Genomic DNA, 19,993 nt, shown 5'->3' with positions numbered 1-19,993 from the left:
TTTAATTTAATTTTAAATGAAGCTTCTTAAACATTTTGAAAACCTTGTTTACTTTACATACAACAATAGTTTAGTTATATAATATAGACTTATAGAGAGACTTTCTAAAAAACATTAAAATGTATTACTGGCACGCGAAACCTTAAATTAAAGTGAATAAATGAAGACTTGGCACACCACTTCTGAAAGGTTGCCTACCCCTGGTCTAGACAGCACAGTCCATCCTGGTTTTGTTGCTTTCCTAATGCTTGGCACACAAGGATTCCGTCAGAAAGAAGCTGGTATGCTATTTTGTACATGCAGCACTTCAAAGAACACCAGCACTACAGGCAATCCAGGAGTTCACCACCATAAGCTGGGGCAGTTTTGCCATTTCCATTTTAGTTAAGGTGCAGAGGCTACTCACTTGGGTCATATAAAATTATTAACATATTAAAAGGTGAGAATCACCCCTTTCCACAAACCAGTACGTGGAAGAGAGCCTTGAGGAGAAAAATTCTGTAGGGATGGGTCCCCCTGGCAGAGTTTTCTCCAAAATCATTCCTTTTGGGGAAGGCTCTGGAGTAGGCAGTGAAATACCCCACAAACACTGCATATATTAGGGGAAGGTTGGAATGCCTCTGCACTTGCTCTGAAGCACCCTGACTCCTTGTTTGGCTCCACTGGAGCCGAACTAAATGGACATTATGATTAATTGCTGTTTCCCCTTGGAGAAGGCATAATATAAAAGTTAATGCAGCTTGACTGATGCCCTGTATGGGAAGATAACATGTGTCCTGCCCCAACCACACGTGGACACCTGATCCTGCAGACTGGCAGGTAAAAGGTGTTATGGAGGTGACTGACTCCCATCCTGCACAAGAAGGGGATGATGTGTGCAGAAAGGGAACCCCTTTCTTGGCCTTGAGTTGCATTAATCAAGATTGGATAGGGAAAGAAAAAGTGTTAGGTAAAATCAACAAAAAATCGGAGCAGATTATTAATTTGGAAGCCTGGAGACCTGTGCTAGACCAGCCAGATTCACTTGGAGGAAGAATCCCCCCCCCCCACACACACACACACTCCCCGCAGGCTTTGGGCTATGAACCTACGAGTGAATGATGAAATGTTGTGACAGAAATTCAATAGTTACCTTAAAGATCTGCCATTTATTGAAGGACTATTATATAAGAGTTATGGCTGAACATCTGCAGACAGATTACAGATTTAGACATTGTTGCCTCAGTTCCTGTCAAGCAATTTATAAGACAAATGATGGGATGCTTATTTTGCCAATAAACATATATCACTTCCGAGAATTTTCCCAAGCTCTTATGTTGCTTTGCATATAAATGCTCTCATGTTTTGGGTAGAGTCCTACATACTCATCAGAACAACAGATGTGTTTACCTGATATGATTACTAGCTTTTTTTCCCCCTTCTGCTGGCAAAAGATACAGAAAAAAATCCCAATTTTTCAGATGTTTAATAAACCAAGAATTTCAGTTTGGTTGGAATCCAAATACAGGAAAAGCTTTGTTACCCGGCCTGTTGGAGGAATGGGGGGGTGCCAGCTAGTCAAAAATTCTGGTTAAGTAAGAGTTATACTTACCAATGGAGGGTGGGAGTTTGGGTTCGGGAGGGGGGGTCAGGGCTGGGGGTTGGGATGCGGGAGGGCTGCGGGGCTCAGGCTCTCAGAGGAAGTTTGGGTGCGGGAGGGGACTCGGGGCAGGAGGTTGGGTACAGGAGGGGCTTTGCGGTGCCGTATCTGGGCGGTACTCACCTCAGGCGGCTCCCCGCAAACAGCGACATGTCCCTGCTGCTCATGCTCAGATACATGTCCCTAGATGGAGGTTCAGCCAGGTGGAGCCAGCGCTCGGGGAGGGCCGGGCAAGCGCACAAAGCCCCCATGGCCGTTCTGCTGCCTAGGAGGAGCAGGAATATGTTGCCGCTTCCGGGGAGCCCCATGGAGCCCGGTAGGGAGCGTGCCAGCCCCACGCCAACAGGACTTTTAATGGAGATATCAGAAATGCTGGTTTCTAGAGCTTTATGGTTGGTAAAGTGCTGGATAACACAGCTTTTACTGTATTAAGAAAAATTATTATTATATAAACAGATAGATAAAATAGCCAAAAAAACACAGTTTCTTGTTTATCTACACGTACCCGAAGACAGATTTTACTACAGTATCTCAGAGGCGGAGACAGATACTTACACATGTAAGTTCAAGGCTTTTAAAGTCACGGTGATGCTGAAGTTGCACCACAGTTACAATTTTTCAGATATATAAATTCATAACCACATTCTGTATACATATTTCATAATAACTATCAAGTTCCAGATATTTCAAGCTTTCACAAAAGAGCTTACTGATATATTTTACATTACAACAAACAGTATGCAACTTGTTGGTTTAACTTTATTTTTGGGATTTAACCCATCTGTTCTCCCTTTGGGGTGTCTGGACCTTGATAACACAAATACCCATGCTTCTTACAGGCAGACTGGGATTGTGAGGTTCCTAGATACCCAAATTTCTCTGAGGCATGCAGGCCCACCTCTAATTAGCCCCTTTGTCCAGTACCATCAGAAAAAAAAAAACATTATCTACATAACTCTGGGCAGAACTTTTCACATGTGAACTGATGAGAGGAATTTGCTATAGATACTACCCAAAGGATAGTTCTTTTAATTCTTTTAATCCAGGAGCAGAGCCCCAGGCGCAGGGCCAGGAGAGGGGCGGGCCCCACGAGTGGAGACCTGGGAGTAGGGGTGAGGCCGGGCACAGGATCCCTGGCACAGAGCCAGCGGCGGGGACCCCAGCCCCAGGTGAGGTGAGGAGTTGGGGAATGGAGGGCCGGGCCAGGGCATAGGTGTGAGAAGCACCCCCAGGTTTTTGCTCGGAGTCCACGGCTGGGGAGTGGGGCACGGGGCCAGTGGCCCCGCATAAAACCCCGGGGTGCTGCAGCACCCTCTGCACCCCTACTTCCCGTGCCTATGTACAAAATAATATCTTATAACCAGCTTATCACATCCCTTGGGGTAAAGAAGAGACTGAATGTGGTTCTAGTGAATACAAAGGGGCATCTTCACTAAAGCTGCTGGCTGCAGAAAGGCCTTAAGAACTATAGTTCCCAGATTGACACAGGGTGTGCTGCTTAATGTCACTACGCAAGGTCTCTCCAAGTGCCAGCCTAGGCTAACATGACATGGCAGGTACTGACTACACTACATAGCTGTTTCCAGACAGGTGGACAACAGTACAAGAAACTAATCTGAATAGCCCAGTAATCTAGAATTACCACACATATAGGAGGTCTAGCCACTACATGCTGGACCTGTTAAAAAAGGACATTATAACAGCAGCAGAAGGAAGGGCTGTGTAAACAGCACTACCAATAACAAACTTTAATTGCAAGAAAAAGAAGGATGAGGATTTTTCCACAACAACACAGACAGCCAACCTTATCCTCGCTATGTTTCTTTAGATGGAGAGAACCCAAACGTGTAGTGACAGCAACATGATTACATAAGGAAAAATCCAAGTTAAGACTGACCCTTAGATTCCTGACAAATTATGCTGCCAAAATTTCTGTCCCGTCAAAGGGTAAGTCAGGGAATCGCACTCCTCTTCATCACTATCTTGTATTCATCAAATGCAACTTGGCAGCCTGATTGCCTGTATTAAAGCTGACATGATTACAAACCATGCAAGACTGACTCTAAGAAGACGGTAAGGGGACTGTTTGCCAGGTCTGATTTCACACATAAAAGTACCCTTCCCCAAACAGCAGAAGGACATTTTCAACTTGTAAAATTCAGCTATTAAAGAGTTATAAAACTAAGAGGTCCAAAAAAAAAGGATCAGATATTTAGGCTGAGATCCAGCAGAGAAAGACTGAACTAATACTATCAGTCTAAACAAAGAGATTTTGCCAGAATTAATTAGTATATCATTTTACTTACTTCTTGATTTATAAACTGAAACCCATTCCAAGTCTCAGGGCAATGAACATAATTTAAACAACATCAGTCCCAAAGAAAGCTAACATCAATCAGTATTACACCAATTCTCATATCATGGAGATGATAACTCTTTAAGATTATTTATTTGTTAACACAGCAAAGATCAGACTCAGCTTCTCTGGCAAAGCCACAATTAAGGAAGGGACCTTTCCTGCACAATCTGGTATCTCTCAGTTCAGCACAAGGGTAACTATGGTCTTAAATTCCATTTCCTGGAGGGATGTCTGTCTTCATTCATCACATAAACCTATGCTATCTCCATACTATGGATGACCCAATTGAAAGACAGATTGCAATTGGACCATAACAAATGTATTAACTCAGGTAAGCATGGATCTATTTTCTTACTTAAAAAGGGCAATTTGAAAATTAGATTAAATATCTGACCTATCTTTTCTTTATACAGCTCTTTAAGCACCTCTCAAAAAGTCCACTTCTAGCCTTATTTGAGTCCTGTATTAGTAGCCCTGTATCGGAAAGCTTGTCTAAATTTTCCTTGAACAAGAATGCATTCATTAACTTTGTACCATTCTATTCCTTAAACTCTTTGAAGCTTATATGTATTCACTGATACATCTTCACATAAAACTAACCCTATGCCATTTGTCCTCCGCTCTAGGTAAATACCTCAGAAAATTTAAAGACATTGCACAGTTTTTGTCTTTATTAATTCTTTTAATCAAATACCTATATTGTACAGTGATTTTTCTGGTCATATTCTAGCCTCAGTAAAATGGTTGCACCTTTTTCTACCCTGAGATATTTAATTATGGCTGCAATAATCAACCAGTGCCAGTAAAGTAGGAATGGGTGAACTGACTTGGAAAAAGAAAAAGATTTTCTTTGAGCCTTCACTCATTTTTAGTGCCGATCTAGATTCAAACCTTCTGAGGTGGTCAAATGTTGATTTAATTTTTTTTTACTCCATTTTGTGTTGTATTTTCAAATCCAGGTTCTAGCCAGAACTAGAAACAAAATGCAACAAGAAACAGTTTCCCACAGTATTTCAGTTGGGACCTGTAGTTGATATGCCAGAAGTCTGTTCTCATGAGCTAGCAGCCCAACTGTGCAGACTCAGGTGGTAAGGATAGTTAGGCTAAGCTGTGCTTAGGAATCATTTAAACTGATGAAAACTTAAGTAACTCTTCAACAGCCTTCAGCATTTATCAAACTCAGATGAATTACCCTAGATTCCTACTCATGTAACTGAGAACATAATTTGACCCCAGAACTTTTGGATACTTCTGGAAACTGAACCCAAACTCCAACCTTTTTGAGCTTTTGAAAAACTGCACTGGAGGGCATCATTTTCAGGAATCCAGCACTGCAGCTTTCAAAACCTGGTTTACTCAATCTCTGGATTCTCAATTAAAACTAGCAGATCATTTCCATAACCCAATGCATCTCTTAGAAGGAGAAAGTGAGGGAAGAATTTGATTGAATACCTCCAATGGGAGAGGAAGAGATTTGTGATTTCACATTCACTGTGTTACACTGACACAAATTAAGTTTTCACTTTACAGCAAGCAGATGCAAGTCAAGCAACTGCTAAAAAATACTGCGTTCACCCCGTCCAACAACTGTTTTCAGGTTTTGGCTGTAGCACTCTACCAGAGCACATTAGAAATTCCATCCTTTATACAAGCAGGTATGAATGCTTTGGCATTTTCATAAGCACATAAAATAAAATAATCTATTTTAAAAATGTTTCAATTATTCTGTGAGAAACAAATGTCTATAGTGTAAAGCAGGCATATGAGGTATCTATTAGATGGTTACCTTAAAGGGAACAAGACAATAAATAAATGCTGCAAAAGTTTTCAAAATTAAAATGAAATTAAATGCATTTTATTTAGCTGAAGTATAAACCTAAAAGCTTGCTGGGGTGGAAAAAAATCTTTGTAAATGAGTTGAAGAGAACTGAAAAATTTCAAAGTAAAAGGAAAACATGACAAACACCATTGGAAAAGAATCAGTTACAAAAACAAGTTCAATGGCAAAAAAAGTAAATAACCAAAAGTTATCAAGTAACATTAATACACGGTCTAGATAATACTTAGTCCTGCCATGAGTGCAGGGGACTGGACTAGATGACCTTGCGAGGTCCCTTCCAATCCTATGAGTCTCTTACAAATGTTTTGCTTTAAACTACATCTATTGCCAACAAAGAGTTCTCATTAAAAACCATTATTATACAGGTACTCACAATATAACAACAACATACAAATGCCTATCAGTTTGCTGTTTTACCACAGATAGGCACATTTTAGTGATATTAAAGCAAATCCTTGAATTAACTTTGCATAGAGGCTTTGATTGTAACCGCCTGTATTCACATGCTTATAATTGTCTCAGAAATTCTCCTTTTGATCTAAGTTCCCATGCTTAGTTTCAGCCTCTATGTGAATAAATTTCTTTACATCTTTATTTTCTATACATGTTCAGCAAGAGCTCCTCATTCTGAGGATGAGAAAAGGTCCGTCCGGTGGAGCTGGATTAGCAGGCAGGATGGGTACAAGATGGTTCCAGGACAACCTGGATATCATCACTGCATCTGTTATATGCATTATGATGAGTGCGCCATACACATACACCTCTCTCATGCATACAATGATCTATACACACACACAGAGTATATGAACTTTATATATGGTAACAGATCTGCAGCAGTCAAAATTTCCCAGGGAATTTCACAAACCATAGCCGCGTTCACAGAACTTTGAATTGTGCTATGCATTGTGAAAACAAAATAAAAACTGTCAGGGACTTTTCCCTCAATTGGAAAGAAATTGGAAGAATCTTTAGTGATTCATCTATGGCTCTCACTAGCAGTCTGGGACTCTCACTGAGCTCAACTACAAGCAGAATACCATTACATATGAGTTCACTATAAGCAGATCCCTTTGTGCACATTAAACTTGGTTAAATAAATTCTCCTCCTCTGGCATGAGACTAAGCACAAGCAGTATCAGACCTAAAGAAAGTTGTTTCTGATGTGGTTCGAAGGCACAATAGGGTCAAAAATGAATACGTGTTTCATCCTTAACAATGGATCCATGGCCATAATGAAATCTTCCCCTAGATCCCCTTCCTTCCAGTTAGTGCTGGATCAAGCTCCTGGTGCTTAGTTGTGCCCTTGATGTTGAGAACTTAGATCACTGTACTGATTTCCTTCTTTATTTTCATAGCTATTCTGGCTCAGTGACCTCAAACCACTCATATATCCTAATTCCAAGCCCACCATCCCCAGACTAGCTGTATTGCACCTGTTCTGTATAGCACACAACAAGCCATTAACCTTGGCCTCTGTAATCCAATTCTCCAGATTCTGATTTTAAATATATTAATTAAATAAAAACGAAACCTAGTTAACATAACACAATCAGTCAGTCGGCTAGCCACAAATTACCTTGACATTTTAGAATCTAGATGATTAAATGTGAAAAAGGAGTGCCTCTAACAATGTTTATTTTCAAACTCCTCTGTCAATGGTTTAAAATACTTAATTCATTTATTTGCTGTAGATGTACATTGGTTTAAAAATGTTATTTCAAGCTTCAGGGCTGCTGATAATGTTTCTCATGAGACATTATGTTTGAAATGTTCTCTCTGCTGCAGGGGATATTGAATCAAAATATTTTTCACAGAATCGTCTCTCAGTTTCTTTGGCTTCATCCAATCTCATTTTCACAACACAAATTTCTTAAATCCACTTAAACATTCAGACATACTAAGCAATATGTCCAGTTCAAAAGGACACTAGGTATATCCCCCAGACTTTGTTCTAAAAACACTTGATTTGAACTTTCAGATTCTTGTTTAAACACACATACTGTCTATTTTGTATTTATTAGAGGAAATAAACCTCCCATTTCCTCACTAAAAAGTCTAAGTATGGTTCTGTTGTATGCTAAGCAAAATTGGCATTAATTCTAATGTCCCACATATCTCTTAATGCCTACAAAGATGAACCATTCCAGGAAGAAATAAAGAAAAAATTAGCACATTTTATCTGATGATCTTAAAGTACTTAATAATCATCAATTAATTAAGCCTCAAAACAGTCTGTGCAGTAGATATACAGATAAGGCGACAGAGAGGTTAAGTGGCTTGTCCAGAATCTTATCTGCACTAGTTTCTGTCCATAAAATGTCCCAGTATTGCTAATACTGGTAAGCACTATGTTTGGTACTAAAGTGCTTGTAGGACTGGATGCTAAGGTTTTCAGAGTCCAGAATGGGAGTTTTTTTCTGGAGATATGATTGTCCAGATTATCAGACCATTAGATAGGATTAATATACTTTTATCACTTGTGGCTTTTTGGCCATTATATCCTCAACAGACTAATAAGCCAACTTTTGATACTTAATGCTGAACATTCTTTCCCCAAGATCTCTATTTGTTGAGAGGCAATGAATAACAAAATCAATCAGCTCCTTCAAATTAGGTCTTAAAGACATCTGGTAAAATAGCCACTTTCAGAATAACAGTGTCAGATTGATATTATACAGCTTTTAAATTATTTATCTACTCCAAGTCTTAATCCCCAGGATGTTAAAATATTTACATTCAAACACAACATTTTGCTGCTCAAGTAGAATTGTAAGACCAACAGAGGTCAATGGTACAAATCCTGGTCACACCTAAGTCCATTGCAAAATTTCCATTAGTTTCAATGGATCATAATTTTACCATTGGGATAAAAAAAAAATAGGCCTTCATCCCATTTCTATGCACAGCTGGGCATGTCACATAACTGCTGCTCCAAATGAAGAATTTTAGTGTGGGCAACTGCTCTGTTGCATCAGATGTCTGTCTGACAAGCTTGTCAGACATTATACATTACTGAGAACCACTTTCAAAAGAAGTAATGCAAATTACATGTAGAGTTCAGACTGCATCGAGATGAGTCTAAATCTAAGGTAGTTAGTAGGTAGGTAGGTAGGTAATCTGAATTGTAACTCATTTCCAAATTGAACTGCTGAGACTAAAATAAGTGAGTTGGTAAATATGCTCATTACTACTTAATGTTTAAAATAAGTAGCACCCAAGATGTTTGAAAGTGATGTCACGTGAAATGAAATCAGAACAAAGACAATCTGGAAACTTATAATCACTAGGAAAGTTTTGAGGTGTTTTGAAGGATACATAGATAATAGTGTTATACTTGAGACCATTTAGGTAACAAACAAAGCTGAAAAAACTCTGAACACTGTCCAAGGATATTATGAAGATCTCTTCTGAAATGTCAAATTTAAAGACACCTGAGGTAACCTGTGTTTAAATACTTAACTTTTGAACCAGTCTGCCCTGATCTTATGATATTTACTGCATGTCTTCTTTTAATTTGAATTTTCTGAATACCTGGATAATATCACATGTTCTGGAAACACTACAAACCCTGTTCCGAACACTAGGGTTTTGTTCTAAAGACAACATTTTATTATTGTTTTAAAGTATAAGCAACTTAAACATCATTATCCCCTAATCACTGTCTCTTTCATGTAGATGTTAGTCTGAACAAATTGCTGAGAAAACTACACCTAGAACTAGCAAGAATGAACAAGTTACCCTCGTTAAATATTGCTGTCAAAGCCATTCTGCTTAGCACACTCTGGGCCTGGCTCCCAATTATAATTGCTAGTGATGGGTCAACTTCAAAAGGTTTGCAAATCTGGTTTGGAGAAGCGTACAAATGTTTAGATGTTTGTATGAATTTTAGCTGAATTTGAATCTCTTTGGTCAAGAAATCCAACTTGAAACCCCACAGATGATCTCCTCTACCATTTCTAGTACTTCCTGGTTTCAGCCAAGCTGGAAATACTGTATTGTGAGAACATGTTTTTCCTCACTGCATTTGGGGTTTGTCAGACACAAAATTGTGAAGCGCAGAAGTGTGATAAATTTGGTGCTGTGCAAAAACTGTGTAATGAAACCACATGGAGCATAGATGGCCTCCATGTTTTGTTACAAACTAAAAACTCAGCGTAGGTTCCCAGGGTGTTTGCTGAAGTGTGATTCACGATTCTGCAATGAAAGAAAAAACATGCAATATGCATATTATGTGACAAAAAACTAAGGACCCAATTTTGCCTTCTTTACATCAAGCAGTACCTTACTCCACAAGCAGCCCTGTTGACTTTGTGGGATTATTTATGTAATAAATTCCTGTTTGATGTGCGCAAAGGTGGCAGAATTAGATCCTAAGCCACAGTTCATCAAAGCAATTAAGTACGTGCTTAAGTGCTTTGTTGAATTGGGACCCTGTTGGGAACCCTGAACTCTGGCATGTTTAGATTCAAGGTTTCTATTCATCCCACTAAATGTAGGGAAGTTTGCAAATTCCAGATCTGGGTTTTGAACAGCTCAGTGTTGGGGGATGTTGAGATCCAATGTTATGGTTCAAGTCCTTCTCTATCAAAAACTGCCAGAGTGCCCAGATTTTGAACACAGAGCTGGCTGCAGGAGCTTTGTTGCCTTCCACCTACTGGGAAATGTCTGCCTTTAATTCCCCATTGCACTTCACAATCAACTATCAATGAACATTTTGCAAGCTGTCATATCCTGGTCCTCTAGCTCACCTTCTTTGCCTGTATGCTAAAGCAGGGCCTTGTTTAAAAGCGGATTTGCTAGATCATTAGTTGACTGCAACTTGTGAAAGCAGAGAAGTTAGCTGTGCCCTTATGGGATAAGCAGAGAGGCTGGTAATTTCATGGATGGAACCACTACCCAAGAATGTTCAGTGTCAGGGAGGCTAATTTGGTTGATTTAGCCATCTAAAATCCATAATGAACCATATGTGACAGTATCGAAAAAAATGTAATAATTGGTGATGGCACAAACAAACCAGAAAGAGCTCTGGGAATGAGGAGAAGCATGGGAAACACACGGCTTGCTATTTTCCCATACATGCCAAGAGTCTCGATTATTTTTAAGCAAAAATGTTACTATTTTTCTGCTCTGTGCATTCAAAGAATGTTCACGTGGCCCAGCATATTTCACTAGGGTTAAGGGTGTTTTTCTGCTGTTTTCAGATGCTGGCATGTACATCTGAAAGAAAAATTATCTGCAATTTCATGGTTTGACAGCTTTCACTATGTGATGACTTCCAGCAGTTTGCCCGGCAAACTACATTTTCACCCATTTGATATAAGAATTCCACATTTTCTTCCAAACATACTGTATCTATGGAAGTTGCTCATACAGAATAATTCATTCCCTTCATCACCAAATTAGTTAAGAGAGATGGACACAGCTCAAAAAGTTCAGAGAGGAAACCAAAACCTCATGCTTATATACAGCTTATCAGAAAAATTCTTTGATTGGGAAGTAGCCAGGGTCAGAAATACTATGTGAATAGGCTCTCTTACAAGAGCTCCAAAATGTCTAGGTTTTAGTACGTCAGCAGAACCACAAGTCTGGTCTTTCTTGTATTAGTCTGAAGAATCACACTTTTGGCTAAAGGAAGAAATGTACAAGGACACATTACAATATACAGTTCTCTACCTCCCCAAAGGACTCCTGTCTATACAGAGAAATTTCTGTAAAACTAGTCAAATTCCTTTCCACCTCTTGCTAGCAACCGGAAGAAAAAGAAGTAGGAAGTGCAAAGGAAAGAGCAGAAAGGATAAGAAGATGGCAAGTGACAATGAGGATAATAATGTTTCCCTTCTTTCTGTTGGTTAGCAGTGGCAGAGACATTAGAAATAGATGTTAGGAGAGCTGTTAAATGGAATACTAGGGTCTGAAGCTTCTAATGCACTTGGACAATTCTAGGAGTGAGGGCTAAGGAGGACAGTGGTGAAGATTTTGGAAAAAAAATTGGGGGAGGGGGTGAATAATGAGCTGAACATGAGATCCCACTGTGATGCTGTGACCAAAAGATCAAATGCAATCCTTTGATGCATAAACGGGGGAATCTCTTAGTAGGAATAGAGAGGTTATTTTACTTCTGTATTTGGCACTAGTGTGACCGCTGCTGGAATACTGTGGCCAGTTCTGGGGTCCACAATTCAAAAGGAAGTTGAAAAAATTGGAAAGGATTCAGAGAACATCCACAGGAATGATTAAAGGATTTGAAAACCTATTATTGTGATAAGCTAAATAGATGGAGCTGGAGTCTAACAAAGAGAATGTTAAAGGGTGATCTGATTACAGTCTAAGGGTCATGGTGGATTCTTCATCCCTTACCATTTTTAAGTCAAGATTGGATGTTTTTCTAAAAGATCTGCTCTAGGATTTATTTTGGGGAAGTTCCATGGCCTGTGTTATACAGGAGGTCAGACTAGAAGACCACAATGATCCCTTTTGATCTGGAATCTTTGAAAGCTCTCAGGCAGAGCTCCACTGTTGTTTATGTTTGCTAATGGCACTCACGATGGGCGCACCAATATAACTGGATTTGCTTTAGGCAGTCTGGCAGAAGTGGGTCTTTAAGAGGGACTTAAATGAGGACAGGCTAGGGGCCTTGCAGATGAGCTGTGTGAATCCATGCCACACATGGGAAGCCAAATAGGGAAAAACTCACAAATGGTAGACATGGCAGGTCTATGTTTGTAAAACAGGAAGTTCCACACCAGCCCCAATACCAGACACCAGTCAGCTCTGAAAACGTACCTCCAGATGTCTGGTGTTATCTGATACTCCCAGATTCTCACTTCCTATTTAATTCTCATGATATTTCTTCACATCTGAATGACACATCTGTATTCTGCAGATGCCTTCCCAAAACAAACAAACACACACACATAAATACTCGGTGCTGTGACTGTGATCAGGGTACCTTTTGCATTAAAAGTTCTGCATGTTGTCGTGGTGTTTTTTTAAGGAAATAGGAGAATCCTGTTTTCAATGGCTTTCAACTGACTAGCAGCCTGCCTTGCTGGAGACAATGGCCTCACTAACATTTTAGAGAAGATTTAGAAAGTGTGAAATATATTTCCCACATTGGAACGAATGAACAGGGAAAGTCAAAGTAAAACTCTCCTGGACAGGGCAATAGATACAAATCGTGGGGTTTGTCCTGCCAGTATAACCGAGAAACAGAAACAATGAGTTAGTATTCTTGTCAATAATTTTCATCTATGCCTTTGCATTTCCTCTCACTTTGCTGAGAGAGCACTAACTGGGACAAACCTCCAGGCAAACTGAATCATCACACCAATCATGTTTTATCTGGAATGAAATACAACTTACCCAAGTAGTTGTTGCTCTTGGACATCTCGGTAATGTTGATTTTAATAGCCCCTTCAGGAATTTCTACTATTTTGTGGTAGCCAAGATTTGTTAGCGTGTGTTTGAAAACGCCAGAGACCACCTTGCAACCAGTGTTGTCCCCTCCGCATATTCCGCATTTGTCAGCCACCTTGTCTGAGCCCAGGTAGTCATCACAGCCAATGCTCTGCAAAAATAAACCAATATTTTTTTTCAGAGCTTACAAACACTGTCTCATGAATCCTTCAGAATATTAATCAACATAGGACACTGTCATATGTGACTTTCGCAGAATATAAAGACTTCAGAGATTCAGTGAATTGGCATTTTGGATTGTTTCATTTCTTTGCTTTTCCACACACTACGTGTAATAAAATACCAAGTCTCAGAATAGACATTGAGATACTCTGGCTGGAATTTTCAAGTGAGCTTAGGGGTGTTGCAGCACTTGATCTTGCCATGCTTGGGTCAGTAGGACTCTCATTCTCATCGATGTCAAATCAAATTGACCAAAATATGGGCACTGCTGTGACACAGTGCACTTGACCTACTGAACATCATCAAGCAATAAATTAACACTAAGCTTAGGTGGACAGGGTGGCATAATGAAGGAAGACTAGGGACTTTAGTCTCCATCAGATAGTCAATGGAAAGCCAAGGAGCCCTATACAAGCAGCTACAGTGGCTGGTTGTCAAAGGCAGGACTAAGCAGTAGTTGGAGCCAAAGAGGTTACTTACCTGTAACTGGAGGTTCTTCGAGATGTGTGGCCCCTATCTGTATTCCACTGAGGGTTTACGCATGTGCCATGTGACTGAAGCTGGAGAATTTCAAAGTAGTGGTGTCCGTTGGTCCGCGCACGCACCCTTGCTTCACCTCACGGTTTAGTCCAAGGCGATAAAGGGCAGGGAGGACCGACCATGTCTCCAGTTCCTTCCCTACTGCAAATCCAACAGATCCGCAGCAGAGCGGGAGGTGGAATACAGATAGGGACCACACATCTCGAAGAACCTTCAGTTACAGAGAAGTAACCTCCTCTTTTTCTTCGAGTGATGGTCCCTATTGTATTCCACTGAGGATGACTAACAAGCAGTACCTTTTTCAGAGGAGGGTGTGAAGCTGAAGATGGAACAGTTGAGCGGAGGACAGTCATGCCGAATGAGGCATCTGTCACAAAGTTCTGCACTAAGGCATAATGTATAGTGAAGGTATGTACTGAACTCCACATGGCCGCCCTACATATGTCCCTAAGCAGTATATCATGGAGGGTGACCATGGTGGACACTTGGGCCCTAAGTGGAATGGGCCCTACGTCCGACAACAATAGCATAGTGTAATGCATCCAGAAATCCATTTGGAGATTCTCTATGTGGAAATTGCTTGCCCCTTAACTCTCCGCTATTGCGATAAATAATCTAGGAGACTTTCTGATCAATCTTGTCCTCTGTAGGTAGATGGCCAAGGCCCAGTGGATGCCAAGGGAGTGAAGTCATCACTCCTCTTCCAAGCCATTAGGCTTCAGGAAGAAAGCAGATAAGTGGATGGGTTGACTGAGATGAAACCGAGAGAGAAACTTTGGTAGAAACTTAAGATGTAGGTGCAGGGAGACTTTGTCTTTATGGAAAGTGGTGAAAGGAGGGGATCTGCCATCATAGCACCAAGTTCTCCTACCAATCTCACTGAAGTGATAGCCACAAGGAAGGTGACTTTCATGGAAAGAAGGATCATAGAACATGAAGCCAGCAGCTCAAAGGGTTGTTTCATCAGTGCCGATAGAACGAGGTTGAGGTCCCATTGGGGAGCAATAGGTTGTACAGGTGAGACATTCTCAAACAGCCTTTCCAAAACATACTAATCAACGGATGTGTAAATACAGAGTGTCCTTCCATGGGAAAGTGGACCTTGAAAGAGTTTAGGGCAATCCCTGACATCTTCAAGAACAGGAAGTAATCCAAAAGAAGTGGAATCTTCACGTCCTCTGGGAAAAGCCCTTTTTGTTGGGCCTAGGAGGCAAAGCATTTCCACATGGTCCAGTAGGAACACCTAATGTACTATTTCCTACTGCTCAATAGGATGCCTTTCATTTCCAACGAGCACTCTTCTAGAGAAGATGCCCATCCAAATACCATGCTCTGAGGTGAAGCATCTGTGGATCGGAATGTCTGATCCTGCTGTTGTGGTGCATTAGCAGCTCGGAGAAAGTGGGAATGGGAAATCGGGGACAGGCTGACATGCAGAGAAGGTTGGCGGCTCTCTAGTGGTCTCAGAAATATCTTTTCTAAGAGGGTTGTATGTGTGAGGATGAAGGCAGGCCTGGAGGACAGGATTGTTGGGTCGTCTGGTGCTTGCATGATGGTTCGTATGGTTTTTGGTGGAAGAACTGGGAAGTCCTGAACCGTTGTGTAGGTGAGCAGATGGTAAAATTTCTGCTTGGGTGCAGGTGTGTAGATACCCATTGATTAAAGTGTGGCTCTTAAATCCTGGAGGGTGTGGAACTCATGGAAGGCACATTGCCCTTCTTCAATTTGGAAGAAGATTTACTGCCATGCTTATGCACATGCTTTCTCATCTCCCACCTAGGCCCCAGCATGGGGTCTGTACTGGTGCTACCACTGGAGGTGGACTCGATCTCCAGAGCCGGAGACGCATACCTGGCTGTCTCAGGCCAATATACAGGGGGCAGTTCCCCAGCCTGAGTACGACTGAGACCTTATGGTGACTTCCATGAGGTGCTTCTTAAGGCAGAGAGCCTGGCCTTCTCGGGTATGGCTTGGGAAGGACTGGCAGATACTGCAGCTGAATGAAATGTGGGTTTCTCCCAAGCGGTTGAGGCAGTGTTGATGTTAGTTGCTGATCGAGAAGGAACGTGGACAGGAGGCGCAGATCTTAAATCCTGGCATCTTCGGCATAGTCCAGTACCCACACCTGGGTACGGAGGGAGGGTATAACCAGTAAACAGATTCCCCCAAAGTCTCAGTTCTATTCCAAATACTACTAAAAAAAGCTAAAACTATGTTAAAACAGTAAAAACAGCAAATACTACAACAAAAACTAAGTATATACACACACACACACACACACACACACACAACACACAAGAGGACACTAGTAGCTTCAACTGGACTCTGCGGCCGTGAGAAGGAACTGGAGATGTGGCCAGTTCACCCTGCCCTTTATCACCTCAAACGAAACCATGAGGCAAAGCAAGGGTGCATGTGAGGACCAATGGACACTACTACTTTCAAATTCTCCGGCTCTGGACACATGGTGTGTATATGTAAACCCTCAATGGACTACAATAGGGACCAATCACTGAAGAAGAACTTCTTGTAACCCAAACTGGGATTTTTCTGTTTATATAGAAATCTTTTGTTTCTTTTCTTACAAATTTGATGCTTTTAACCCCAAAAAGAATGAGCAATGAGGCATCTCTCAAACAAAGAAGTCTCTAAGTTGTGCTAGGAGCCAAATCAACATCCTGGCTGCTCCTAGTGATCCAGGTGAGGGGCAGAAATGTGGCCTAATGCCAACATTGGCTCCCTGTTCCTGTACAATTCAGCCAGGCCAAGGGTTGGGCGCACAATCTCAAAGACAATCCATTAGTATAGATTACAAAGAACATAATTCCTAAAAGTAATGTAAATTTAAAGCAAGAAAATGTCTTCAGTATTTTCTTCAAACCAGAGGAAAATTCAGCAAGACTTGTACTTTACATGCATGCACTACATACATTTCCTCCTTATTTACAAGCATTTCTATTTCTGTTTATAATAAGTGGATTGAATGTATAGCCTCTTTGTAGAGCATTACTCCTCATGAATACCAATAGACCGTTCTCATTTCACCTATATAATAGGTCTGCTTTCAAAACAGTGCTTCAGAGACACACATACAAGGAAGAAACTTACAGTTTATATTATGACTCAAAATATGTGTGACCTTATGGAGAAAGACAAACCAACCTGATTAAATATTACAATAAAACAGCCTCCCATCAGACTTATGAGTTTTATCAGTTTGATTTATGTATTTTTTTAAAGTCAAAAGCACTCTTCCATTATTTTAAGTAGATTGCCACAATACTTAGTGCAAAAGCTGGTTAATGCCTGTTCCATATTCTCTCCTGCAAGTAAAGAGACAAATGAAAAGGATACAGAAGGCTTTTCCAATAACCCATAACAAAGGGCAGAGTCAGGAGCACTGGCATTGTTATGTTTCTTTCCAGTTCCCAATCCTAATTCTTGTCCCTTGCTGTGAAAAATGTTCTAAACCACAAGCCAAATTCTGCTTAGTTCCAATGAAAATATTGAAGCCCCTACATATTTTTTTATGATTATCCAAAGAACACAGATTAAGCCATCTCACTCAACCCTGCCAGTATCATGTGGGGCGTGAAAATGATGCCTGCTTGTGGTCATAAAGCAAGAGGCTGAATCAAGGTCCCAAACTCTGTGTGTGGGGGGAGAGGGGGCGGGGGGGGGATAACTGAAAAACTGTTATAACCTATCATTTTTAGCCAGATTGAATTGCCCTGTCATTCAGAAGAGAGTTTGTTTCTTGATAGAAATATTTGCTTTAACATCTTTCATTTACACTACATAGCATATACATAGCATTAGAAGGAAAAATCATATACATATTTCATTTTTGCCTTTTACTTAAAATCTATTTTACTTGCTAATAACTTCATGCCTTTGGACAATTACAGAAATAACCACTATGTGTTGCTCCTTCAAGATTTCAGACAAGCCTAGAGCCATCTGAAAAATGAAGTGCTCTGAATGTAAGACTTCTGCACAATAACTACAGATGATTGATTGAGCTCTAGCCTTTTTCCTATTAAGGACCTTTTGCTGAAAGGATTTACACTTTTTCCATTGTAAGTTTATCTGAAAAGAAATGTGATGGTGCTTATCACCCTCTTAGGTTATCCGGTGACATTCAGGAAGTGTTCCACTGCCAGTATGTAAATATATGGAGGAATCCCCTTCGTGTATGAAATGTTGTACAATGTCTATTGCATGTATAAATGTTCAGTGATCTTCCATGCGAATATTCTGTCTTCTACGGATTAATAAACTTTCCTTCATTCAAAAAAGCAAAAGAGCTATTTTACAGAATACGTATTTTAGAAATACTTCAAGGGATTTTAAATTTTTTATTGGGACTATTATTCATACCCTTCTGCCTGTGAATGAAGGTGCCTTTGTACATGAGTACTGCTCAAAGATCTGAGAGAAAGGCAAATTATAACGTATTCATTTTAGAAACCCTCTAAAATTGCCTAAAATATTTTAGCCATGCATAAAAAAAAAAAAAATGCGTGCATAGCCTGTATTTCTAGATATGGCAAGGATAGCAGTATAGCAAGTTTTGTGTCCCACTGGATCAGTGGGACTTTCTAATTGTATAAAACACATATTTTTAGCATTGAAGGGTCATGAGATATTAGATCTGACCCTGTCACTGGTCCAGGACTAAATACTGCCTGTCCTAGGCCTTGGGCCAGAGTAATTTTGGGCTGAAGGAGGAAATATTTTTCTGGCAAGTTGATTTTGAGTTTCTTTTTTAAAGGCAGCTGTCTGAAGCTGTTCAGAGGTTTGGAATGTTAGAAATAGTCCTGGTGGAGTTAGATTAATTAGTAGAGTGCTGGGGAAGCAGGGAAAGATGCATGATATTGAATGGATCTCTCTACCACATGTGTGACATAGTATGGATGCTAAGCACTTTGCTGAATCAGGACATAATTATCTCTACATAAACACACACGAATGAACGAGAGAAAATAAAGTTAGGAAATAAAAAAAACGTAACAAGCCCAAAACAATTCTCAGTGTATACAGCGTCCAGAATTAATGACTTAATGGCCCTGGATTTCAATGGCAGAAAGTTGACTGGAGAAGTCACAGCAGCATAATCCACAGAAGCTACTCACACTGGCCTTTCTGCAGTGTGGCCTGAAGCCAAATTCTGCAGCCCAGAAAGTAGATCGGGTTGGCTAGGACAAGCAATGAATCAGCTAATATGGCTGTTTGGTAGAATAAAGTGAATGCACTTTGCTGATTAGTGTTCAGCTAATGCACTCTTCCTGTGCTATAAAAAGGTCAATATTTTTCCTGAGAATTTTTGGAATTATGATTACATACATTTGAGCACCAGTTTGTTATTTCATTAGCAATTAAACATATACAAATGTTTAAAAAAAAATCAAACCCCCCTTCTAAACTTTCTTATCAAATTGTTTGCATTCCATATAACCACACACCCCAGTTTGGATTGTTAACAGCAGATTCATGGGCACATATAAAGAAAGACCTGTCTTGCCTGTGGAATAAGAATTTTTTCTCTTGCAATAACTTCTTTTCTTATGACACTGCATTTGCAGCTGTTCTTGAGTTTCAAATGGAAGGGGGGTAGTGAACATGTGTCCCCTAAAATAAAGTTATAGTTCAAAAGACTTCTACTTTTTTGAACTGTATTAAAAGCCAAATATCTTTACTATTTTCAAATAATTTTTGCAATATGTTTTAAGAAAGCTTTATAAGTTACAGGTTAGCACTAAAGAAGTTGTTCAAGAATTACACACAATTGTGTGCCAACATTAAGTTAAATGAAATCTTCGGGAAAAACAAGGGACAATCTGGATGAAATATTCAGTGGTGGACTTCACAGGGATTTAGGGCTGTATATACACAATAGAATGGGGTTAGTGCCAGGCATTTAAAGAGATGAAGTGCTGATTCTTGAAATGGAAAGCAGATGTTTCATTTAGCACTG

The 19,993-nt window shown here is 40.2% G+C and overlaps 1 protein-coding gene across 1 annotated transcript in view; it reads right to left on the bottom strand.

Moving 5' to 3' along the window:
* Positions 1-19,993, bottom strand: part of THSD4 (thrombospondin type 1 domain containing 4) — a 259,304-nt gene that overhangs the window by 121,186 nt on the left and 118,125 nt on the right. The window contains exon 2 of the mRNA XM_024198518.2: positions 13,201-13,405. Within this exon, the coding sequence (XP_024054286.1) occupies positions 13,201-13,405 (205 nt within the window). The remainder of the gene's footprint in view (positions 1-13,200; positions 13,406-19,993) is intronic.

This window comes from Terrapene carolina, unplaced genomic scaffold (genome assembly GCF_002925995.2).
Source record: "Terrapene carolina triunguis isolate 2854851 unplaced genomic scaffold, T_m_triunguis-2.0 Scaffold67, whole genome shotgun sequence".
In the NCBI taxonomy this organism is placed as follows: Eukaryota; Metazoa; Chordata; order Testudines; family Emydidae; genus Terrapene; species Terrapene triunguis.
The sequence above is the reverse complement of the archived record's forward strand: the minus strand, read 5'-3'. Positions and strand labels throughout refer to the sequence as shown.